The 25,026-nt window shown below is 41.0% G+C and overlaps 1 protein-coding gene across 1 annotated transcript in view; it reads right to left on the bottom strand.

Annotated features, from left to right (window-relative positions):
* The window catches only part of TBX15 (T-box transcription factor 15), a 98,008-nt gene that overhangs the window by 17,639 nt on the left and 55,343 nt on the right, over positions 1–25,026 (bottom strand). Inside the window, exons 2-6 of the mRNA XM_072851112.1 lie at positions 21,167–21,380; positions 11,761–11,862; positions 9,809–9,980; positions 9,247–9,414; positions 5,765–5,829 (exon numbers count right to left, since the gene is read on the bottom strand). Coding sequence (XP_072707213.1) covers positions 5,765–5,829; positions 9,247–9,414; positions 9,809–9,980; positions 11,761–11,862; positions 21,167–21,380 — 721 coding nt within the window. The remainder of the gene's footprint in view (positions 1–5,764; positions 5,830–9,246; positions 9,415–9,808; positions 9,981–11,760; positions 11,863–21,166; positions 21,381–25,026) is intronic.

Raw genomic sequence — 25,026 nt, 5'->3', positions numbered from 1 at the left:
GGTTAAAGCTATTACCCCTGCCTCTGCCTGGAGCTTGCATCATTCTCAGCTCAGCTTGACTCACAGTTCAAAGTTTCTAGCTCTCTGTCTACCACTTTCCCCTGTATCAATATAGTTCCTGCAAGTACCGTATAATTTGTACTTCTAAAAGAAAAGGAAAAAAGAGAATGGTCAGGAGATAATAAAAAGAAAAAATAAAAGAGTAAATCAGGAATAATATACTGCTTTCAGGGGTTGGACTCCACTGTGCCTGTGAGCCCACAGAGGGTAAATGGCAGCACCGAGTGTACTAGAGCAGCTTGCAAAGCTACTCTATTCCTGCCCTGTATGCCAGGGAAAGGAGGGATGCCACCAGGGAGCCACCTCCTCCTGCTCCAGGGGAACAGGTCTGGAACAGACCCTTTGCTGTGGACACAGCTCCTGTCACCCTCCCCTTTCCACACCGCAACTGCTAGCAGCAACACCGTGGCTTCACCGAATTCACAGATTGCAGTGTAATGCTCTGGGCAGCACTGCAGCCACAGGTACTCAAAGAATTGATGCCAAACTCCACGGTTGGCTTCAAGCCACCTCTTTCCTCTTCCTGCCCTAAATGAGAGTCCTTTACTCCCCCAGAGGAGTGCACATGTTGAACACGTGTTATAAAACAGCCTCCCTAAGTATGTGGGTGACAGAGCTCAAAGTTATGTCCAGTGCACAAGTTATGTCCTATGCACAAATTTAGGTCCCTGTATACTAGATCATCCTTTTTTTCCTAGGTTTTTTTTTTTTTAAATCTTTGTGCAGAACAAATGTTGTGGGTGTTTCTGAAATAGTATCTAAGCAGAACACATCCTTACTGAACTTTCAGATTCTTCCATACATCAGACAAGATCCATGAGACAGCAGGCTCTTGTGCTAGCCTGCTAGGCACCTACCGCTCCATGTATGGAGTACTGCAGAAAAACAATGTGCAGGCATGCAAAAGCACCTTGGGTCAGAATCCACACCACCTTTGCATGGCTGATTTTACAACTCTATCCCTAACCTTTCAATATATTTTTTTCTTCTTCCTGTGATGTATACTTATTTTTGCAAAAAAAAGGTGGGGTGACGGGTGGGAATCAAGAAACTCCATCGCTATCAACTCTAACGACCCTCTCTCCCATAGCAGTTTATGACATTAGTGTGGTACCAAGAAATGCAGTGCCACAATCACAGACCTCTACCACAGGACAGAAAGGTAATGCTCTCCTAGTCAGCAGAAATACTGGAGTGCCATTCTCTGTGTGTTCCAGCACCTAACAGGGAAAACAAACCCCACCTGGCCAATGAAGAGACTTTTTGGGACAGCAATAAACACTTCCAAAAAAAGAATTGTTTTCAGCATTTCTGAAATCTCAGCAACTTCTTTTGGGCTTTGGTGAGGGCTGCTGGTACCAAGTGTGCTGAACATTATCCATGTAGCATCCACTTTCTCTTCCAAAGAACTGCACTGAAAAATTGACTTCAAACTGTCTATCAGGCCATAAACCCTCCCATCTGACACCATCTTTATGAAGGAAGTAAAAAAAGAGTATCGGAAGAGGACTCACTGCCAGCTTTATTTTAATAAGGTCAGTCCTTTAAAAGGTATCCAAAATTCGCTCTCTCTTTTTCATTCATTTTCTTATTTTTAGTGCTATAAAGTTTTAATAATAGGCAATAAATGAAACAGTTCCATTGTCTGAAAAATGAAAAAAGATGTACAAGCTATCTGCGCGCCTCCATAATCCAACCCATATGGCCGACCTTGCCATTCCTGCTGCATGCAGGATTCAGGTCATTTTTTCATTGTTCACTGGGGAAGCCGAACTATTGGCTCCAAGTGCCCTCCCAGCTCTCTTACCCTAGACAAAAGCTCAAAGAGCATTTCCAAAACAACTTATCCACCTCAGCTGCCCACATCTGAAAGGAAAGTGCTGCTGCTTGCCTTCAGCTTAGGTTTTTTTTTCTTCCCTTACCCTGCTGGGTTTCCTGACTGTTGTCCCTTCTGGCTTCCTCCTGGATAAGGAGCTCCTGCAGGCATCCCACTGTCAAATGAACTTTACTCAGTCTCCAAAAATAGGTTCTGTGGCATTAAACCTGCACCCTCGCTACCCAAACATTTGGCTAGCTGAGCTCCATATGTCAAAAACTCTGGTTCTCAAACTCTTGAAGTTCAGGAAAGCAACCAAGTAATACCTGCCTCGTACGTACGTTACGTAGGTATCCTTTCACCAGCAGGACCAGTTCTCGTTTCACTTTTACAGATGCTTCACGTGCTTTTGCAGATAAAACAAAGAGGGACCAAAAATTATGTACAGGGAATCTCTAATAAGCAGGAACTAAGACTCAGCCTTCTAACACAGGCTAACTCCCTAATCCATCAAGGCTAATGGCTAGATTGCTGAACACCATTAGTTAACACAATTTGAGTGGTCAAAGACTGCAAAACAACATCCAGCTGCTGAGCTGTTTGCATCTTTCCCTCTGAAATACCTCACTGCTCCTTCTCCCAGTGCAAGGACTGAGGCAGTCAGCTGTGAATGCAGATAACCATGCAAACAACTGAAGGAGATCCAAGAAGGGAACCATGAAAAGATCTCTCCCGCAGATGGATACAGGCAGTTACATCATGATGGGGTGTCCCAGAGCAGCAGGTTTTTAGCAGTCTCTTGTACTATTGAAGGGAGACCACAGTCATAAGGAACCATACGGGAAGGCTGTGAGCTGATGGAAATGAAAGATTTAAAAGGGAAACTAGTTTTTAAAATAACAGTCAATCCCATAATTTCTGCAGCAGGCAACAACAGTGAAACAATATCAGAATACGAAATAAGTGAAGGAAAAACATCCCTCTCCATTTCATGGAAAAGCCTCAACACAAAGCAGAAAGGAAGTGTCCTAGGGAAGAAGTGGCCTAAGAGTTCCTCTCCCACCATGCTCTGTATTTTTGAGTGGTTTTTTTTTCCTCCATCATTTGCTGGCAAACTCTAACCATGGCTCTGATTCAGTATCCCGATGTCACTGGGATATGATGCCCTGGAGCAGCCTCAGACATTCTGTACCCCTGCTGCTGCCACACTTTTTTTTTTTTTAAAGACATTATACAGAAAACCTCTTGGACATATACTACACTTGCCTGCTTCTCAAATGGCCCCTTTTTCAAATAACCCTGTTCCTTTTTCAAAGGAGGCCTGCATTTTCAGTGGGACATTCTCCAGCTACAGCCTGATGCACTGTAGCTGACCAAAGTTGTTGTGAGGCTGTGGGAAGCTACAGAGCATCATGATCATCACTCAGGTTGACCACTGATCCTGATGAGATTAGAGAGTCACAAGGGGAAGAGGAGCCAGCCAGCACCGTTAAGAAGAGTCCCATTTGGAGAGTCCTTTCCACAGACAGCTTGGACCTTAATGCTTTTCTCCCCCCTATGTGTACATCTATGTACATGTCCTCTTTAAAGGGAGCAGCTGAGCCTTAGACTGTCCTCCGCTAGCTGACAACAGCGATGCAACCTTAGCCAGCCCACTGCTTGTGAGGCAGGCGCCTGACTGCTATATATGCTTGCAAATACCTTTGCCTATTTTTTCTTCCTAAAGCCTCAGGCTGCTCTCTTTGATGTGTAATACCTTAAACATTTTAATTCCTCTTTACATCAGCAGAGAGCCTTACTGAGCCCTCCCCACAGCTGCAGCCGTGTAGCAATTTCCTGCCCTTTCTTAAATCAATAAGCTACAAAGATCAGCATTTCCCAGCCTTTTGAGGAAACTGTCCAAATTCACTGGGCTAGGACCTTATTAATGCCTTCCATGTTAATCTAGCCCACCATGTACCGGGAACTGCATCAATCCCTCTTCTAAGCCCAGCCTCCAGTGCAGCTGTATCTCTGCACACAGGGAAGACCTTGTACCCAGGGCATATACTACTTCCCCTACACAGGAGAGGAGAGCTGAGTAAAAGTCACATATGCCTCAAGTATCAGAACTAACGCTCACGGTGGGAATTAAATAAGGCCGGTAACATCTTTTTGCATAACTACAGTAAGATGAGAACAGAGGAACTGAGCTAGAAAGCTGCTAGGTCAGTAAGCTGTCATCTTTGGGATCATGGAGAATGTAGCATTTAAATGGGTGATGGGAAATACTGGGCAGTTGCCCATTCACTGAACGCTTCCCATACCAAACCATGAATGAGGTAGCAGTCCTGGTAAACACACACAAGAGGATCATGCAAGCAAAAACTGAATTACAGTGCCCATGGGGACAGCAAATGAGGGCTATGCACGCAACTTTCACTCTGGTTTACACACTGAGAACCTTGCTTTACAACCCTAGGGTTCTTGTAACATAGTCATATATGTCTAATTCTATAATTAATTTAACATTTAAAGCCTTTGTCACACTGATTTAAAGGATACCCACATCATTTAGATCTGAAATACTAAGATCTGCTGCACACTCTGCTGGATTCATGAATGGCAGAAAAAGTTGAAACTTTTTGTTTGGACTTTTTTATTCTTTCTTGATAACATGGTAATGTCTTCTACCAATACAAAAGTTTTTTGATTCAGGTTCCTGTTTTGCTATTGTGTTATTAAAATACAACATATTCTAAATAATGTTGGTGTTTTACTTAATCAGTTTCATAAAAATCCTGACAAAATTAAGCAACACAAAGTGAAACCATTTGACATCACTGGAGAAAAACTGAAGTGGTTTGAAACCAGAACATTTTTGCACTTTTATCCTGCAAACCTGTCAGAAACTCAATTTTTTCTTCTAATGTAAAGCAAGCATTTGTCTCCAAGTTTTGGAACTTCCTGTGAAAATTTAAAGAAAAAATTGCCTTTCAGCCTTTCATACCATTTCTGTCTATAATAAAGCAAAAGTGTCTAGGCCCTCTTTCCTACAACTTTCATTATTTTGCAGAGTTTTAGCATGTGACCTATTTGTCTGTTTTACAATCTGCAGTCATCCATTTTTCTATCTCTGTTCTTCATTTTAGTAACAAAAAAAAAATTTATTTTTTTTTTAAGAAACTCTACAGTATCTTTACAAGTTCATTTATTTTACCTAATTCTTTGGATATTGTGGCACCATACCAGTAATACATGAACAGTTTATTAGTAATTTATATCAGGGATGCTAAAGAACATTTTAATTGTGTTTCTCAACAATAAATGGTAAAGCTCAGAGGAACATGAAAATAATAGAAATGAGGATAAATAAATTAATTACCCAGCCGGAAATAAAAACAAGAGCAAAACATATACACAGAAGAAAACAGCCCTGAAAGCAGTGGTAACAGAAAGGTTACTGAGGTAGCAGTGAACAGGAAATTAAACATACAATAGCAAAAAAATAGTCACAGAAAAAATGTTGTCAAGCAGGAAAGTGATAAGATGTCTTTGCAGATACATTGCCTAATAATATCTAAAACCCTCTCTCAGAGTTTTGGGACTGCAGGATCCAGGCAGAGGTAGGAGCAGCACTGGAAGAAACTTCTGTAGAGAAACGGGGTCAGTCTAGCTGGCTAACCTGGAAAGTATATTTTAAGGAAGCCATCATTATACATTGGATCCATTCAGGCAAAGTAAAACAGTCCTTCTAATTCCTCTAAGAACTAGTCTACAGCAAACTTCTCCTGCAAAAATTAATTAGGCTTGCAAAATGCCTTCCTCAGCCTTAGACACATGCCCTGTGCACTCATCAGGGGAAGGAGAGAGGACATCAGTGAGGAAACGCAAACGAGCTGCTGTTACCTGTTTCTCCCAGAATCTCTGAAACCTTTAGCGAAGGGGTTTCTGTCAATTTTTAATCTGGTGATCTACAAAGGAAGAAAAAGAGAATTAGATGATCTCTTCAAAATCTTTTTCTTTCAACAAATGAAAATTACTGATGATTACCAGTCTTTCCCACTTGTACAATGATCTTTCATACTTATTTGCCTAGATTTATATTAAAGTCGCCCTTCCGTTATCCATGAATGGATTATGTGCTTAGCAAATGAGCGGTGCCAGAGGCAGAAACCTGGCAGCATCGGGAAACCTGGCACAGTGCTGGGGCTGAGAGGCTGTTCCCGAAGGAGAAATGCATCTTGGACCCAGGTGCAAAATCCCAGGAACCTCATCACCAGCTGTGGGGTTTGGGAAGCAGGCGTACTGCTCAGGTTTGGCTGGTATCTGGGTTATCCCAGGCTCAACACTCTAGATATCCAGCAGCTGGATGCACTCATGGACCTTCAAACAATGCTAAGGAGAAAAAACCAAGCAAAGCACAGGCTACATCCTCCAAAGACGGCAGCTGGCCACCCAGTCACATGAACAAGGTGCTGCTGTTCTGACCAGCATCTGGGTGGCCCATTCAAGGGTTTTCTGGTCTGGAAACCACTTTTTTTTTTTCTTTTTTCCCCTCTTCTAAACAAAGAATAAAACAGCCAGACTGAGTGCTTTTGGGCAATCTTCCTTCCTGCTTTACTTTTAGACATGAATTCCATGTTGGTAAATAGGGAAAATAATATTGCGATTTTGACCTTGCAGCCCATGTTATCATACTCCTTGTCAGCTATTCCCCAGCCTGGTGCAGCACGAGAGGTTCCCTCTGCCAGCCTCACCTTGTCCTGGAGACCCTGTCTCTGGAGTGACAAAGGGAGCGAGATCTCCAGATACTATCAAATTTGAGGTGTTTTTGCTGAAACTGCTCAAAAGGGACTAGTCTAATACAGACTGATCTGAAGCGGATTTGCAGGTGTTTTGCTTCTGTCAGAACCAAGCCCTTATTCTGGATATTAACCTCAGATCTGGAATGCAGCTCCTATTTTTGCAGAAGCTTAATTTGTGAACTTAATTTCCGCTAGCCTGACTTTGCAGCTGTCCTGGGACTTATGTGTACAGAGACAGATATGTTCTGTGGAGGATGGAATTACAGCAGAGGGAATCCCTGTGGTGGATTTGCTAACATTTTACAATTGTTTCCAGAGTTGCTTCTCCCAGTAAGGCAAAGTTTTACAGCCACTGGAGGGCATGCAGGCAGATTCAGAGGATTTATATTTATTTTTAATGAAAAGGTTTCTCCAATCTACCAGAATTTCATTTACTGGTATTATAAAAATGCCCTCCCCTATTTTTGGAGGGCAAAATCCCCAAACATTTGGAATTCAGAGAGACAGGAAGAAATTTCAGTGCTTCTTTACAGTGAGGTGGCTTACAGTGCCACTGCCTGATAGAGATCCCTCGCTTAGCACCTCCCTTACCTGTGTAATTATATCTTATAGGTTTGGTCATTAGGGAAGAATGACAGGCTTTTTCCTGACATTTTTTCTCCTTTCTCTATCCTCTTTCCATGTCTGGTCTACAGTTAAAGTTTATGGAGTACATGCATTTGGGTGGGAGGGGCAGGAAATTTCAGATGCTGCAGTGACAGCAAACCCACCATTGCATTGCAATATATTTTTCTGCTGGAATAGCTGATCCATTCTGGATCCCGATTTAAGTCAATTCAAGGGGACCAGACTGAGAAAAAGTTAGAAGTGGGTATCCAGAAGCAGTCATGGGAGCACTGTCAGCACACGTGCTCTCTCTTATTTGTTGCAAAATAAAAACTCTGTAACAATTCACTGGCTAAATGTGACAATCTGCCCTAAGCTGACTTGACATGGGTTTGTCCCTCAATCCAAGAATACTAAATATAATGACGTCCATTCTGAGGTCATGAAGTCATTCTCCAGAAGCACAGATGCTGTCACGGAGAAGTATTTAGCACACCATTTCCAATTCGATTCCTCCACAATTTTTGGCAGAAAATTGTATAACCTATTTTCCTAACAGGCTTGATAACAGATTATTTTTTCTTCCAAGATGGTTTGTACCCTCATTCTAGCTTATAACAGTACCTAAACTCTGTAAGTGGACACACTATTAACACAGCAAAAAGCTTCACCAACTGAGATTCTGTTTCACATACTGGGAAAAAATTACCTTACACAGCTTTTTTAATGCCATCACAACACCCACCCCAGTAAGGGGGAGAATGGCAGGAAAGGGAAATGGGATGTGTACAGCATCTCTCATCTGAGAATAAAATAGAGGGTATGTGCACACGAACAAGAGAAGAGGAGCACACTGAGCCCAAAGCATGACAGAGGTGGTGTGAAGGCTAGTGGGAATCCCTGAGGCAGAGATGGCTGGCAGATGAGTGATACATAAGGAGACTACAAAGGGAATGGGTGGACATAAGGAGCTCTCAATTTGTGCAATGAACATGCCTGCAGAAAAGATGAAGCAGGCCACCTCCTCCTCAAAGGCTAGGACACCATCTTTCACTGGCCACTGAAGGAGAAGGGGGAGCAAACTTGTAATCCACAGTGAGCCCTTTCCAAAACTCCTTTCTTTGCTGGTGCCTCAAATGCTTACATTCTCAAATGATCACATTTTCCTGGCAATTAATTTCCTCTAAAAGATATCATATCTTTTGGGAAATAGACAGGTAATTCTGTAATCAAACACAAGTGTGGACTGAGATTACATTTCTGAGTGCCATGAAGTCTAGTTCAAGAAAAAAATCAGTAACAAAGCTCAGTAGTCAAGGCCTCTGCAGATAGGATCCCACTGTAGCGACATCTCTTCCTTATGATATCTGGAGTCAATGGTAACATTCTCCACTGGGAACTGTGCAAGATCTGAATCAAACATGAATTATGCAGGAGAATTTTAGTTCATATGCAATACATGGACTGCTGCTGTTTATGTTCAAAGGCTTCTTTTGTCAGCAAACTGCTGAAATTTCTCTTCTATAAAACTTTTTCCCTCACTTTAGCAGTGAAAAAAACCTATGTGTTTTCTCTATGAGGTAACAGATCTGGACTAGTTGTACTGCCTTAAAATTACAGTGGGGACAGGACACCGTAGTTTGTACCATGAAGCAGCAAGGAAAAGTGAACACAATACATCTCTTCATGGTTGATCTCACCTACTTACTTTACAATAAAATCTGCAGGCACCTTATCTGCAAGATGGTTTTCTGGCTAGATACCTCATGTCTACACACTGCCCCATAGTAAGCATTTTCTTTTTGTGAAGAAAAAAAAACACCAACCAAAAAAACCAAAAACAAACAGTGAACCTCTCAAGGATACACTCTTCTTGAGCTACATTTCTTAGAGAAGTTAATGTCTCAAACACAAAGAGCGCACTGGTATTTTTATGAACACCCAACATAAAAGGAGCCTGAAGGCACACAGCTTTACCTGTTGATTTTGGTAGGCTGTCACTGTGGTGAAGACAGTCTCAGGGAAGTTGAAGGTTTTCACCCCATCTCCTGAAGGAACTGGCTTTGTAGGAGAAAGATCACTGCTGAAATCCTTGCGGATGACATGAACACGGGGCTGGTACTTATGCATTGAATGTAAGATTATCTGAAGAAAAAACAAAAGGAGAAGGAAAAGGATTTTTTTTTTCCCCAAGACATCTACACTACATCCAGAGGTACAAGGAAGCAGGGATGGAGTAAGGGCTAATATGAAGAAAATTACTCTTTTCTTACAAGTATGTAAGAGACAAAGTTTGTGCTATATGAAGGTGCCATGTCAAAGCAGAACTCCCATTCGAGGGAGAAAGAGGCTTTATAGGGTCAGGCAACATTTTGAGGAAAAGCACTGAAGTAGGGGAAAAAGCTTCATAACTCTGGGGATTCGCTACAGGCATGTGTGCCCAGCAGGACACAGGAGCATCAGAGCAGCAGCAGCACCCTTTCAAATCTGAGAGGAGCAAGGCTAGGGTAGTAGACACCAGGATTAGCTTCTAACTTACATGGCCTTGATCATCAAGCTCGTTGTTGGTCAGCTTGAGCTTGTCAAAACTGACCACCTGCCTCATCCAGGTGTCTCCAGAAGCCAGCGAGTCAGGGTGGATGTAAACCCTCGGGGGCACTGGAGAGTCAGCATTGCCAGCCACCATCCACTTGGAGCTGTGATACACATACCTGAAAGAGGAAGGGGTGATGGCTAAGGGAAGGTGGCACTCATTGGAACATTTCCAGGGCTTCCCCTCCCCTGCCACCCTACCACACGCACCCTAAACTCTCATTTGCAGTCAGGGGAGAATGTGCTTTATTGTAACCTCCTACCTTCTAAATGAAAGCCATATTACCCCTGAGCCACTTGTTCAGACTTGATTCCTTATTAAAACCACCTTTGCAGTTATTTGCCCTGTAAAACTCTGCCACATGTACCTTCTCAACTCCTTAACCCTCTCTGAGCCAGAGTAAGAGGTTAGAAAATACAGGTAAACAAAGCCCTCTCTGAAAATATTAATAAAGGCCCTGTAACTTCTGGAAATCTCTACTGGCTGCCATGCCAGACTGTGCAAAACACATGTGTCTTCATCCAGAAAGGGCAAAATCCAATGGATAACACTAGAATGATTGATAAAACAGAATTTCTGGTTTGAAATGTTGCAAAACAGGAAATTCCATATAGTACTACAAATGTTGGGATTAGAATAAAAAACACTTTTTGTGTTCCTGGTCTTTTGTGTTCCTGACCTAGCCATCCTATATATGCCATAAATTTCTCTACCACAGCTTTGCCTATACACTTTTTTCCTTTCTGTCTTGTGGATCCTTCAGCCCAAGGCATTTCACAAACAGTCCTCCTAACACCTCTGAGTTCTACCCTGTGCTGCCCCTCATTGGGTCTCTACTCAGCTCTGCTAGGCTGTTTCAGTCCTTACCTACAGTGACTCGTTTCATGTATTTTCAAAAGAAATGAAAAAAAAAAAGAATCTGTTCCTTTCACTCTTTCACTGCTAGTTTCCTCTATGTGGCTGCACAAGCTAACAAGGACAGAAACAAAGTGTAAGACAATATATTTATTTTTGACGTTAATGCTGTCAGAACCACACTCAAAGAAAGCGGTAAAACATCTAGCTGAGTATCAGACACTACCTTGATGCTTCCCAGGAAAAGTATTTTCCTGAGGAACTCTGCACAATCTGAGAGCAAAAATGTAATATTTAGCATTTGAAGCAGAGGATCAGTTCTTGAATCCTTGAATGTGGTGCAGTCAAGACTGTTTGGGGAAAAGGCTTGCTCTCAGAAGTCTTTTAAAGAGTATAGATAAATCACCTCTGTCTGGATAGTTTTCTGGGATGCAGAGGACCATGAGTTTTCCAGAGTACTTTTTAGGATTGGGAGCCCATTAACACCAGAGAAATCTCTTCTTCCTGTCTTTCAGCTCAGTGGTGAACAGTCACTAGAGGGTTTCTCAGTGTCTCTGTACTGTAGGTCAGGGCCCATATCCCCTGTGGCTGCTGTGCTGAACAGTGAACGCTTTTAAAACAAAAATCGCCCAATTCAGTTCAGGCCAGATCTGAGGTGCCTGTCTTAGTTCAGCCACTACTGGCCCGTTCCTTTCTGCTGAAGTAGTTTTAGAGTCTCCAGACTCCCTGTTGATAACTCCAGTTATCAGTTCCCTCAGACAGTCATTGTTAATCATGTCAATTGTGAGATGCATGCTAGGCAACTCTCCGATTAAAAACTGCTATTTGAAAAGAGCAAGATTTCAATCCAAAAGTGCAAGAGAGTATATTAAACCTCTGGTTTTGTGTCTCACAGTTCTGGTCAAATCAATTATGTTGGTGTAAATCAACACAGTCTCTTCCAGCATACCTTTGCAATGGTGTATAATGGCATGTGTCTTTCCTAGACTGTCATTGACAGTAAGTTATCACAAGGTTCCTACCTCTGTGCCTAAAAAGCTTACCTGTATCTCTTGTTATCCACAGGCACAATATCCATTGCAATATAATACTGCTGGTGGGGATCCAAGCCTGTAATTTTCACTCTCATGGCTGGAAACATTCTCCTAGGAAAAGAAAAGTAAAAATAAGGAAGAAAATGGTGAATAAGGAAGCTGAAGGGGCTCCTTAGTCCTCTCTCTGACACCAGGAGCATGCTACTTTACACAGCCTGGTTCTTGGCATGACTCCTCTGGGCTTGGTGTGGGTAGCAAAGACTGTGCCAGCAGTGGTTTGAATCTTCAAATTTTTCCCACTTAAGAAACGGGCTAGCAGGATAATGACCTGTGAGTAACAATAAAACACTCCCAGTCGAGCACTCTGTTCCCAGCTCCTAGCAGATGGTTCTGCTATGCTCCACACAAATTGTCCTCTCTAGGCATTTCTAGGATGGGCAGTGTACCTTCTTCCTGCTGCTTTTCCTGCTGGCCGTCCATCTATAAATATTCTCTCATACTGCATTAAATGCAGGATCACTTTAGTTCCCTTTTTTGAGAAAATCACATTTCATTACAGTTTGATAGTACTGGAGTAATATTTAAAGCAAATCCATCATCCTGAAAGATCCTCTCACTCTTATGTTTATAGTTATTTAAGAAAAAATGTCCCTCAAATTAATCTGCTTATTAGGCATATATTTCACATTTAACAGAAATACTAGCATTATCGTCATGATTTCCCTGAAGTCCTGATAGTATTTTGTGCAATCTTTATAATAACTGTTGTCTTTTCTACGTCATATGATCCAGATCTGTCTTAAGCATTTTCTCCTGATAGGCAAGTTATGAAACTCTACAGCAGCAAGAATCAATTCCCAGTCTTTCTTTTCTTGTCTGAGCACAAGTTTAGCTGTGCTGTGCACTAGTCACTGTTCTGGAGGTGTTTGTAGCTAGGCAATTATTTCAGAAGAGAACAGCTCAGAACAATTTTAACCTCAAAGAATGTCAACGTTAGTGTGGCTATGGCATAATTTCTCCTTCTTAAAAATTTTCTGGTTGTCAGTAGTCCAATTGCCACTTCCCTCAAACAGCATGCTGAGTGAATTGTTCATGCCATATTCTATTTGCAACTAATGCAGTATTTTAACATCTTCATAAAATCTGAGGAGCAGAACTGGGTGCAAAAGGGAACGAGCAGCAGAGCAGAGCACTGAAAAGAAATCCTGCGTTGTTTCACTGACTGTTAACTCAAACCTGAGCTCTACTTGAGTGGCTTCTCAGCCCTTATCTGAGAAAACCTTGACCTGAGGTCCTGCAGGATGGTGTTACTCAATTGCATGACTTCTGCCTAGAAGATACAGAGCTTTGGTAGGAGAAACTCTGAAAGTACTGGATGCTTATACGAAAATACATTCTGCTCCTGTGATAAGTAGATATATCCTTATGGAATGAGGGTGGTTCAGATGGAAGGACGATATTAAAGGAGAACTTAAAATCACAATGCGAAAATCATGGACAAGTGTACAAGAAATGTTTGTCCATTGTTTCTAGGGGCCATGCCTAGAAACCATCGTGACACTTTCCTTTCTATTTAGTGAGGAGCAATGAAATGTCAGAGAAGAAGATTTAGATCTCTTCCCAACATTTCTGTTTCTCAAAGTATTACCAGTGGACACAGCCTGGAGGCAGAAAAGAAAGTTTGCTGTCAACATCTCCAAATATGTCTCTAAAACTTTGCACTGAAGGGTTGCAATCATGAGAAGCTATTTTATTCTTTCCCATCCAGGCCACATATACCCACTTGCAGAAGAGGGTGGGGAGGAGGAGGTTGGTGCTCAGCCTTTGCCCTACCCACAGCTCTTCCATTTCAGGCCACTGAGAAGGAAAGTTCTGACCTATTAGTAACTGCATCTGCCTTGGAAAAGGGCATTTATCATGGGGGGCAGGGAGAGCGCCACCCCATAGCTGCCAGAGCGCAGCTAACCCAAGTTATGAGACACATAAAACTGACAGAAAAATTGTCTGCAGAAACCCTTCAAGGAGAGAGCAGATTTGTGCAACTGATGGTGTGAGTTTGCTAGCTGAATTATTTGGTCAGAAAAAAAGGAATAATGGATTAGTCTTCGGCGGCTTGAGGGCATTACCTTGTTTCTACCACAATGGCTCATTAAATCTGCCAAGCCAAATGGGTACAGGATGTGGCATTTTACAGTCCAGCTCTCCTTAATTGGAGAGAGGTGGCTTGGGAGCAGCTTAAGAGGTAGGTCATGTTTCAGAGGGTTGATGAGAAACCCAGGATTAAATCTGAGGCTCTTTCGGTCTAAGTCTGCGCACTGTATTGGGGAAATTGAACGCTGTGTGTCCCAAGAAGCTCTCTCCAAATCTGCAGCCCCGTGTAACATTGCAGTATAGCCTGTGAGGTTGTTTTCTTATGAAATACCTTATAAAAGATTACCACAGACCATTCAACAGGCTTAGAGGCTAATCGCTAAAATGATCGGAGAGAGCTCGGCTGATCCCACTGCTTTCTCTAAGGTTTAAATGTACTTTTAAAGTTTGTTAAATTACTACTGTTCTTCTTTTTCTGTGGGTGTAAAAGTAACTCAGGTTTCTTTGCCATAAGGATGTGGCCTGGAACTGTCACAGGAGGTCTCCAGCACCACTGCTGCATGGAAAGGGGAAAATGGAAAAGGCAGAGGCAAACAGTGGCGACTTAGGGATGTACTCAGGTGTAATCCTGGTGAAGTCCCTGTGCTCTATGTTTCCTCTTGGCTGGCTCTTGGCCCCCAGAGGCACTAGCCCCATAGAAAAAGGGAGGCTCAAAGGTTTGGAAGGAATTCAGGCCATTAAATATGGCTATATTAATAAACAGTCAAGAACCTTTCATCTAGAAAGATATCAGGTAGCTTTATAGTCAACAGCTACAGACACGAAGGCCGTCTGTTTTCATAGGGAACATGTGATGACATCTGATATATTTTAGGAGGAGGTTTTATATCAGCAGAAGTTTGGGATGATCAAGTTATTTATATGTTAGCTTTACCACTCAGCAGGAAAACAGTCTTCCTAAACTTAGACTGTGAACTTCCACACAGTACCCTTTTAGGGGAAATATGATGTGATGTGAAATAAGTTATTACAATTATTTTAGGACCACTTAGAATTGTTTTAAAAAGCATTTTTGTAACAACCATGTGCCTCAGTCTACTAAATCCTGTCTCCTTCCGTAACAAGAATGAGGTTTATGAAACTCTGAATGTGAAGAAAATTAATGATATATAAAGATCTCTAAAACTTGATTAAAATAGTATTTGCCAGCACAGGAGTGTACTGATATTAAGAACCATGTTTGGGAACTTTCAGCAATAGAAAGAAGTAGTTGGATTGTGGCAGCCAGATTTTTGTTGTTGTTGTTTAAAATTTTCATTTAACACAAAAATATAGCTCAATTTTCCTTTGTGAAAACTGTTCAAAGAAGGAGGATCACAGATATATCCCCAAACTGGATTTTTTTCCCCAATACAATAAAGCTTCAGTTTCTAACCCTTGGGAGTCTCAAGGTGCCAACTCTTATCCCTGCCCCTTGAACCAGCACATTTGAAGCTTGTGTCAAGTTGGATCTGTCTTCAAAGTTGGCCTGCTCTGACTGGAAGCATGGGCCAGATGACCTCCAAAGATCCCTTCCAACATAAATTCATTCTCTGTTTCACAGCTTAGTTTTAGAGAGGGTAATTCCCCATTAAGGGATAAGAAATTAAAAGGTACCGGGCAGGTTGTCTCAAAACACAAATGCAATTCCCTGAAGCTCTTCAGACATTGGAAATAATCCTGTATAGACAGCTTAGTGAGCAGAAGTCAGATGAGAGTTTAAAGGACTGACACAATTTACTGTACAGTTTTCATGACTGTTTAGTGTAATGATTTATACACTGCATAAACAACAACTTAAATAAGATTATATTTGCTTAAGGGTGATGCCTGATAAATGCAAACCCTAAAATGAAGGGATGTGCTCTTCAGTTGTAGCAAAAGACAATTTAACTATTCACAGTAACAGACGGAGTAGTCATGTCCCAGTCATAAAAAAAACTGAATGAGAAACTCTGTGAAATAATCTGATTTAGGTTTGCAGATTAAGTGTGCAGGGTGTTTAAAATGTGCATGAGTTTACAGGGCAGCCTGAAGTTATCATTGTTATTTCATACCTCATGTTTCCTTGCATTTAAGACCAGTGCCAAATGTATATTTCTTTATAAAAACAAACTTGTGAGGACTGAAAGTGAGGGAAGGAAATGGAAGAGAATGGAAGGGAAGGCAAGGAAAGGTAAGGAAAGGCAAAGCAAGGCAAGGGAGGAATGCCTTTCTGTTTCCCTCTGCAGTGTGGGATCATGTAGAGATGTTTGTGTTGAGAAGAAAGGCTGAGAGCAGGGTTTGGGAGAAAAAGGATTTATTGTTTATGAGGGAGAGGGAGCCCAGCAGATCTTCTCAGTAGCTCCCAAAGGGGACATTTTTCTGGAAGCTGGAGAAAGCTTATCTGGCCCACTGGGCCAGGACCTCTGGGCAGCAGTTTGGTAGCTGTAGCCTGCCAGCCCTCACTCTGAGAAGTCCTCTCCATGGGCCCCTTCAGCATCAACAGAGCTTCGCAACAAAATCCCTGCTGCTACCTCTAACTGAAGAGCATTGTGGGACCATTCCTTTCTTCCTTCCACTGGAAATAAAAAAAACACATTTGGTAATGTAAACAGTCCCAAGTACACGTTTCAGACAACTCAGACTCATGGTTTCAGGGGGGCAAAGAAACTCCAGACAAAATACCATTTAACTTCTCAGGAGGTACAGAGGAGTCAGAAGAGGACAAGGTCACCTGTTCCACTCACTGTTGGCTTTTTCCACTCTTATTACTGAGCCCAGCCTCAGCACTTACTTAGGTTTGAGCCATCCTGCAGTACAGGTATGATAACTATGATATGACAGATGAGATCATTTCCCTCATTGTTGAGATGAGATCCTGGCTCTGTGACAGGTATAATCAGGGTCCCCAGAGGTATACCTCCTGGCTGTGCTTGTGTGCGTGGTCGCACTCATATAACCACCTCCATAAACAGTAAGCAGCACTTCCCTTCCACAGCAGGGCTCCAAGCACTTTTTATAGTGTATCTCCCCAGTAATAAGTGCACATTGGGCAGCACTTCTATGCAGCAGTTAACTAACCATGACCAACTAACTGTTAGTTGGTCATGGTCAACTGCAGTTCAGGTGACCATGGACTTTAGCTAGGGATTGTAGGGGTGTGGGGAGGGATTCAGATTCCTCTGATGATGTTGCCAGGGTACATGCGTGATCACCGTTGCTGAAGGAGAGTAGAGAAAAAAGAGTTAAAGATGTTTTTAGGATGGGTTGCTTAAATTAGTATGACCTGGGGCTTAAGTTGAATTTATTTTGTTTTGTACAGTCTAATGTTGCCTTTCAAACAAAAAGGAGATAAAGGTGATTACAGATTTGAATGCACTGCAGCTGACAGAAAGTCATTTGCATGTTTTGCACAAAAAACAAAGGAGTCTTGTTATAAGCATCTTATTAAATTCTGAATAACAATGTTCTGATGGAAAGGAAGAACAGCAAAGTTCTAAGAGGACTGAAGTAGGTTCATGGAAACAGACAAAAAAAAGACATCTATAAATACAGCATCAAGAAAAGAAAAAGCAAAGCAGAATTAAATGTGAGTGGGAGTCTGAAAGTTAAAAAGTGTAGTAGGCCTGGCGTAGGCAGGATATAGCTCCAGAAATATGTTTGAAATGAGAACATAGGTTAGAAACTAGCATTACACAGTAAGAGCAGAAAGACATTGTGGGGTCAGGCAGGAACCAAGCAGTGCCTTACGAGTCACAGAAAATTAAGGAGCAGCGGTAGTTGTAGGCAACTGAATCTGTAATTATAAGGGCTTTCAAAACAAGAAGGCCTTACAGGATTCAAATAGGGTTTCCAAAGAGAAAGCAACAAGAAGAGCAAAATCTTCCCTGGGGAACGAAGAAGTTGCAAACTACACTGTGCGTCCCTCACAATTTCAATAAGTAGTAGGAAATCTTCAGGAGATTACATTGGTTCTGCTATTTTTGCCAGAAATTATACAATCTAATCTATGGGATGCGTCATATATCATGCATCCCATATGGAGAAACAGGACTGCTAGACTCGGCTCTCACCCACCACAGGCACATCCTTTCTGAAAGAAGAATGTTTAACCTGAGAGGTTAAACATTTAATTTGTGAATTTTATCATATCTATAAGGACCATTCCCAATAAACAGATGTACTACCTAAAGAAACTGCCCAACTCTTCATTATGCTTTGCAATGGTTAACCTACAAATGTAGTCAGCAGAAAAAAAATTCCCTCCATATTGTTAACATCACTTCTGGAGAAGAGCATTATCAAGCAGAAAAAATACATATATTTAGTAGCTGTATAGATTTTGTGTGGGCAGACAGTGATGAGCCAGTTGGCCATCAGGACTAAAGTAATGATAATGATCTCCTTTCAGAGAGAAAGAATATTATTTAGGATTGTAAAGAACATATGATTTGCACAGTAAGTTATGACTCTGTATTGTGATACATGGTCTTCCATAAGTGGAAAAATATCAAGACTAGAGCTTGCAAAGGCACTTGAGAATGCTATTAATGGTGTTACAGAAAAAAATCTTGGAAAGAGAAATATTCTTTACAGTCCTTACAGGTTTCCTTATGTCTATTCCGTACTAAAAATTATCAAAATACATATTGTTTTGGACTCTTTAAGATAAAGTTAGGGTGTCTGTCTTTCTTAACATGTGCTGTTAAACACCTCTGACAGCTGCCTAAATAAGGAAAGAGATATTTCATCAGAAAATGCAGACCAAGGTTTTCCCCAGAGCACAGAGATCTCTCCTCCAAAACATGAAAACCAAAATCTTTGACCCAAAATCTAAGATATTTATTTATTTATTTATTTTATTTGGGGCCAGGTTGAAGCAAAGAGAAAAAATCAGGTAGGGGAAGTGAATCTGAATGTTTTGTTTTGGGATGCTTCTTTACTAAATGGACTCATTTTTCCTGGCATGGTGGTTCACTGGAATTGTAGTTCAGCTGCATCATGTACCCACATGGAAGGAACTATGTACATCTCACTATAATTCTTAATCAGCTTCCTCTTATCACTGTGTAATCAGGGATATGTATCTATTCTGTGTTATGATGATATGCAATGTGGGAAGCTGTATTTGTCAGAAAGGAAACATGAATGGCAAGTTCCATGAACCATTGCTGACATGAAACATTTCAATTCATGATGTCAGAACAATAGTTTTATATCAAAAGTGTCAAAATACATAGTTCCAATGAACAAATAAAAGTTTATAGCTCGAAGACAGCAGATGACAAATTTCAACAAAAAGTTGGTTTTTTTTTTAAAAAAACCCAGCAATTTATTCAATATTGTAATTTCCTAAAAACTTTTAAGGCACTACAGAATCTTTTTTGTATATGTGCATCAGTCTGACCAAATAGAAATTTTTAATTTTTTGAACTGATCCAAAGTATTTAATTTCATTATGTTATATCTCCCCAGAATATTTCACTGTGTTTTTTTCCATGAACCCTTCCTTCTCCAGGACCCCTGCCAATGCTGTCAAGGCTTTTGTGAGAACTTGTGTTGAACTATTTTCAAAATTGCAGTGGCATTGATGTTGCAACTTTTTTGGTGACTTTTTAAAAAAAAAAACCTGTAATCAGGGTATGGCTTTTTAAGATCCCAGAAAGGTCAGCTACTTCATTCAGAAATGTGTGAGCTGCTGAGATCATCTTCATACCACTAAGCTCTGGTCATTTTGGTGTGCACTGGTGTTGGTGGGCTTTGAGATATTTATGCTGCTGTTAAGTCTATCTACTCCATGTATCATAAGAGAATTAATTATAGTTAATCCAAGAGGTAATATACTATTTTAATTTTCTGGGACAGCATGGCCCAGGAACCAGGACAACAAAGTCAGAAGCAAGGAACTTGGTTCTGCCAGTGTCATATTTAATGATGCTGGACAGATCACTTAGTCTGTTTAGGTCTCAATTTCACACCCTATGAAAAGAGGATAATAATAATTTTCTCTGTGTCTGCTTTGACATCTCCAGAGAAAAGGTGTTGCATAATAGCAAGCGTTATAATTCCTGTTACTTTGCCTCTTCCATTTGAGGCAGAAGGGCAAGAAGAGCAACCCACTCTATACTGATGCAAGATGCTTCCTGTGCCAGTGAGATCGTGTATCTAAAACCGGGAGCTAATCTGGTTTCTGACAATCTTCTTCAGTGATTATCTGGATTGTTTGTCTGATACAACTTTCCTCAAATTATCTGGACTTCCTGGGGCTACAGAGCAAGAGCACTCACTTCACAAGAACATAGAGCAACAAGTCTAGCTGTTCTGGCAAATTCTGAGAGCACAGACATGAAACAAAATTATAAACAATAGAGCACCGTGGTTTTCCCCCAAAATTTGGGAAAAATTCCCGTCTGCGTGCCTGCAGAAGGGGGAGAACAGCTCCTGGGACAGTCACGTGGTTTGTTCGCTTTGACCGGCTCTGTCCATGGTGCTGACTTCCGTCTGCACAGCATTAATCGGAATTAAAACATCATTAGGTGGAAGTAAGGAACATGATGTCAACGCAAACATGGCTAAAAATCCTAGTTTGAGGGATCTAGAAATTTACAGCTAGCTTCAATTTGTGTTTTGGCAAATGGACTTCTAGCCATTTTTTAATAGTAGACAACAATGGAGATCTGACCCTTGGTTAACAACATGGCATGGTGAGTTTTTATTTTTAAAAAAATCTGGCTTATTAGTTGCTCTTCCTAACCTCAGCTAAGGTGGTATCAGTTGCAATAGCTGAGGCAAACATTAAGTATGCATATTTTTTATACAGGAAGTCATTAAAATTTTATCTATTTAGAATTGCAGGAAGACATTCATTTGGTGCAAAGGTGAGTTTGAATTTCACTATATTTGAGATTAAGTCAACTGGCTCATGAAGTGCTGTGGCAACTTGAAAGGAAACTCAAATGGCTCACTCTCAAATTCATAACTCATCTTAAATTCGGCACAGCCAACAGTACAATGATCATTTCCTGATTTATTTGCTCAAAGGAAAGACTATCCTCAACAGTTTCCTGCAGCTGCCAGTTCTCCTTTGGAGCCATTGATTCAGGCAGTAATATGAAACAACTTTACCTGTCTTAAGAAAGCTAGTAGGAGATACAGCTGTGAAATTCTGACAGCCATTTAATTTGTTCTGCATATTTATTCCTTTGGCTTATCAAGAAGAAAAAAGGCTGTCTTTCTTAAAAAAAAAAAAAAAAATTATTATGATTTTTTTTTTAGACTAGACAGAAAGCCAGAGATATCTTACCTGCCTGCTTTCGTGATGATCATCTCTGTCCCAATGTCATGAAATCTTTTCCAGAGATCAGCACACTGCAGCTCAACCTGGATCTCTTCCATGGATGAAGGTGGAGGAGGCTGAGGGCCTGAGCCACCAGATGTAAGGTCAGAATGGGAACCAAATGAGCAGGATGTCCTTTCTGCCAGCACCTCTGTGTCTGACCCAGTGCTCTGCTCTGAGTCTGCAAGGTAAACACGCCAGGTAAGACACTTCAGTTCTACCTGCTGTGAGTGGTAAAGGGAAGGAAGAGGAAAGCCAACAAGGGAAGTGCTAAAAAACAGTACAATGGCTTTTTATATATATATATAAACCACATATTTATGGTTTGTTGTGATTTATGGCCTGATCCGGGGCTTTGGGTTTCCAACATGACATCTGGCATTTTTTAAAGTTTTAGAAACAGCTGAAAAAAGGACCCTCAACATAAAATATAAATATTGACAAACAATGCTGGGAATGGAGTACAAAATATAGATTTAAAAAAATAGAAATGAAAAAAAAATTAAATCCACCCATAGTTTCAATCCAAGATTACATGGGCTTACTGGAAAACTACATTCCATTTAATTGAATATCCTCCCACACTACTATTGAAGAGCTGGTTATTTTTAAACAACACATTTTTTTTCTTTTTAATATCCTTGTCATCAAAAAATAATGACAATTTCTTTATTTTGCTATTTGGCAGCACCATTTTGGAAATGTGTTTTATTTGCTCCTATAATATCTTTTTTGGAACAATGATATTTCCTGGGAAAATAACCATGCAGCTTTTGGTGAGGAAAATGCTCTAGGCTACTGAAGGACAAAAAGAGGATATAGTAAACACATGGAATATGTTACCAAGGAAAGCAATTGAAGCAAACTGCAGAAAAAAGCATGTGAGACAACCACCTCTCTTTATGGGGGAGAAGAAGAAGAAGAAGGCTTGCTCAGAAAATAAGCAAGCAAACAAAAAAGTGAGGTTGGACTAGTTTAAAAGTCCAGGCTGGCATGTTGAGTCAGATGGCCATTTCTTTGCAAAAATATCTCATGTATGTATTAGGTAGGTATGGTACATATATGATCCTAGTGCTCATACAGTAGGGCTAAGATGGAATTTTGCAAATAGAAGTGTTATTTTGCAACAGGGTGCACACTCACATTACATCAAAAGAATTCACAATACATTCTGCAAAGCAATGTGTTTATGTTTTGAACCTGATTTTTAACAAATTGGCACTAGTATTATACAGATGATTGACAGAGGAGTAAAGTGATGTGAGGCACTCGATCAAATGGCTCAAGAGCTCTGTGGATTTCAAAGAAGGTACAGAAACAATACTTTAGAGTGTCCTCATTGATCACATAACTACAAGCATCCCAGTGAAGGAATAAAACAGCTATTTATATATATTCTCTGCACTTTAAGAAAGAAAGAGATATCTTTGTCTGCAGGGGAAACTTAAGGAGACAAAAAGTAACAATGTGTGTTAAAAATGTGATGAAATCACCCCAGCTAAAATTTATCCATACCAAGCAAATGCCAGAAACTCTTTAATAACCCTGAGGTCATGCAGGCTGAGTCTCAGATTTACAGTGTTTCTGAGAGACAGTGTCTCCTGGAGCAGCTTGTGCAGAGGGCTATAGTTAAGAAGAGGCTGGGGGTGAAGCTGCTACCTGCAGAACCAGCACATGGAAACATTTATGGAAAATTTATACTGCTGCAGTGGCATGGACATAAACTGTTTGGCTGATAGTATATGAGAAACTTCCAGCCCCAAGTGCCATCAGGAAGCATTTATCTTCTGTGAGAACCCTAGATGATATGTCATTGGATAGTAGACATTTTGCTTGAAGGACGTTTTCAGTAAACTTTGCCAATGATTTAGACAATCTGCCAGTACAGTGTAGAAATTCTGTAGGACATTAGAAAGGTTCAGTATGTATTGCTCCCAATCCATTTTGAATATGGAGTCCTTTATGTCTCCCACTGACTTCCAAGTTGGGCTGAAGCAATAACAGGTCCATTCCTCTAAAGGAGTAAAACAAACCTACCAACAGAGGATTGTTACACGGAGACCAGTACTACACCCAAAACTGATATCCTAGACGCAAGCTGATTCAAGATAATATGGGATAGCCTGCTGGAGTTCTGTGACCACAAGACAGAGAATCGATCTGAGAGTACAGAGGGGCTGAGACATTTGCTCCCTGCTTTAGGAACCCAGTGATGCAGAAACAAAGTGATACTTATCTGCTTCCTCTAGCTCAAATTATCCCACCTCAAAGGGTTGGAGCGGGTAAGCCTGAGTAGGGGTCACTGTGCTTAGGACATTTGTTTTCCTAGTGATGGTTAAGCACTTTATCCTTCAACATCAAGCAAGGGTATGCTTCACAAATCACAGTAAGACCTTTTTGTATATCTACTCATGTGCTGAACCATTAACCAAAAGTCTTACATCTTCTCTGAGGTCCTAAGAAAGTAAAAGTAAACTACACTGGGAGTCGGAAGAGACTGGACCTAGGGACAAGCTTCCATTATGGAGTCCTCCTCCTGAAATGAGGTACTAAACTTCAGGTTTGAATCTGAAGAGACTGGTTTAGGCCACATCATCAGTGCTTGGTTCAGGCACTAAGAAACTCTGTGCATCCTCTGAAGCAGTATGGTAAATGGCCAACAGATGGCACTTGGCTAGATGCTCTCCCCGCATCATTCCAGCATTTCCTGGACAGCCTTTCAAACTGAGCATGTGGCTGGAGCCTTGAGGATCTCTGGGAATTGACTGAAATTGCATGCTGCAGAAAATTAAATATCAGAGGCTTAAGCCCCCTCTCACTGATTTTATGCTGATATCACTCCACTGACTTTACAGACTTTTGGAGGGATTTTTTGACAATGATGGAAGTGGAAGGAGAGCCACAACCTTGGATATAATTTGCCCTGCTGGCACAAATCAAAAATTGCAAAAGGAATTAACTAATTACTAAAAAGCCAGTATCTACAATACCATGCAGTACCACACAAAGGAGAAAATAACTTTTTTCTTCCAAGGACTATTATTTTGTGCCCTGAAATATGATCTATAATTACCCCCAAATTAGTGCACAGAACAGCAAGTACCTCTCCTTCCTCCAGTTTTGGAAATGGGAGAGAGTCACTAGTGTTGCTGCTCTTAGTTCAGTCTCAGTAGGCACTGAGATGAGTTTTATGTTTTCTTCAGCCTTTCCTGAGCTAAGCCCTCCTGAATGGTGTCATCTAGTTGGAGACACTGAGTTCTTTCCAGGCCCAGGGAATTCAGGGAAAGTTAAGTGCATCTGACATATGAAAATCATCCCTAATGACATCCAGTTCTATAAGACTCTGTGACTCTTAACTAGAGTTCTATACATGTGTTATGATTCTGAATTAATCAAGAGACAGGTGTCAACATCTGTAAGTGAGCAAGGAGACAGGGTGAACCAGTCTCAATATGTAATGATTAATTGTGGTGGCTGGCAGCTAGCACAGCTCAAGCCATTCCGCTGCACGTACTTGCTCACAATGAAACAAGACAGGAAGAAGATCTGAGTTTTCTTCTGGCATTTGAATGGGGAGCTTGGTTTTCTTCATGTGCCAGCTTCAGTGGGGTGCAACTTCGCTAAACTCAAAGGCATTACTTCTACTTTATGTTGGTGTAAGCAGAGGGGAATTAGGGAATAGCTCCTGAAGCTCCAACAAAATTGAACATGCCTGTTAACACCCCGAGGTGCAGATTGTGGCTGGTACTACATATTGTGTCTGACTGAAGGACAAACAGAAGGATTTCTGAGGAAGATAGGCTTTCTATAATGTCTCCTAGCTCCAA

This window comes from Ciconia boyciana, chromosome 1 (genome assembly GCF_034638445.1).
Source record: "Ciconia boyciana chromosome 1, ASM3463844v1, whole genome shotgun sequence".
Taxonomy (NCBI): Eukaryota; Metazoa; Chordata; class Aves; order Ciconiiformes; family Ciconiidae; genus Ciconia; species Ciconia boyciana.
Note: the sequence above shows the minus strand (reverse complement) of the source record. Positions and strands in the feature narration are given on the sequence as shown.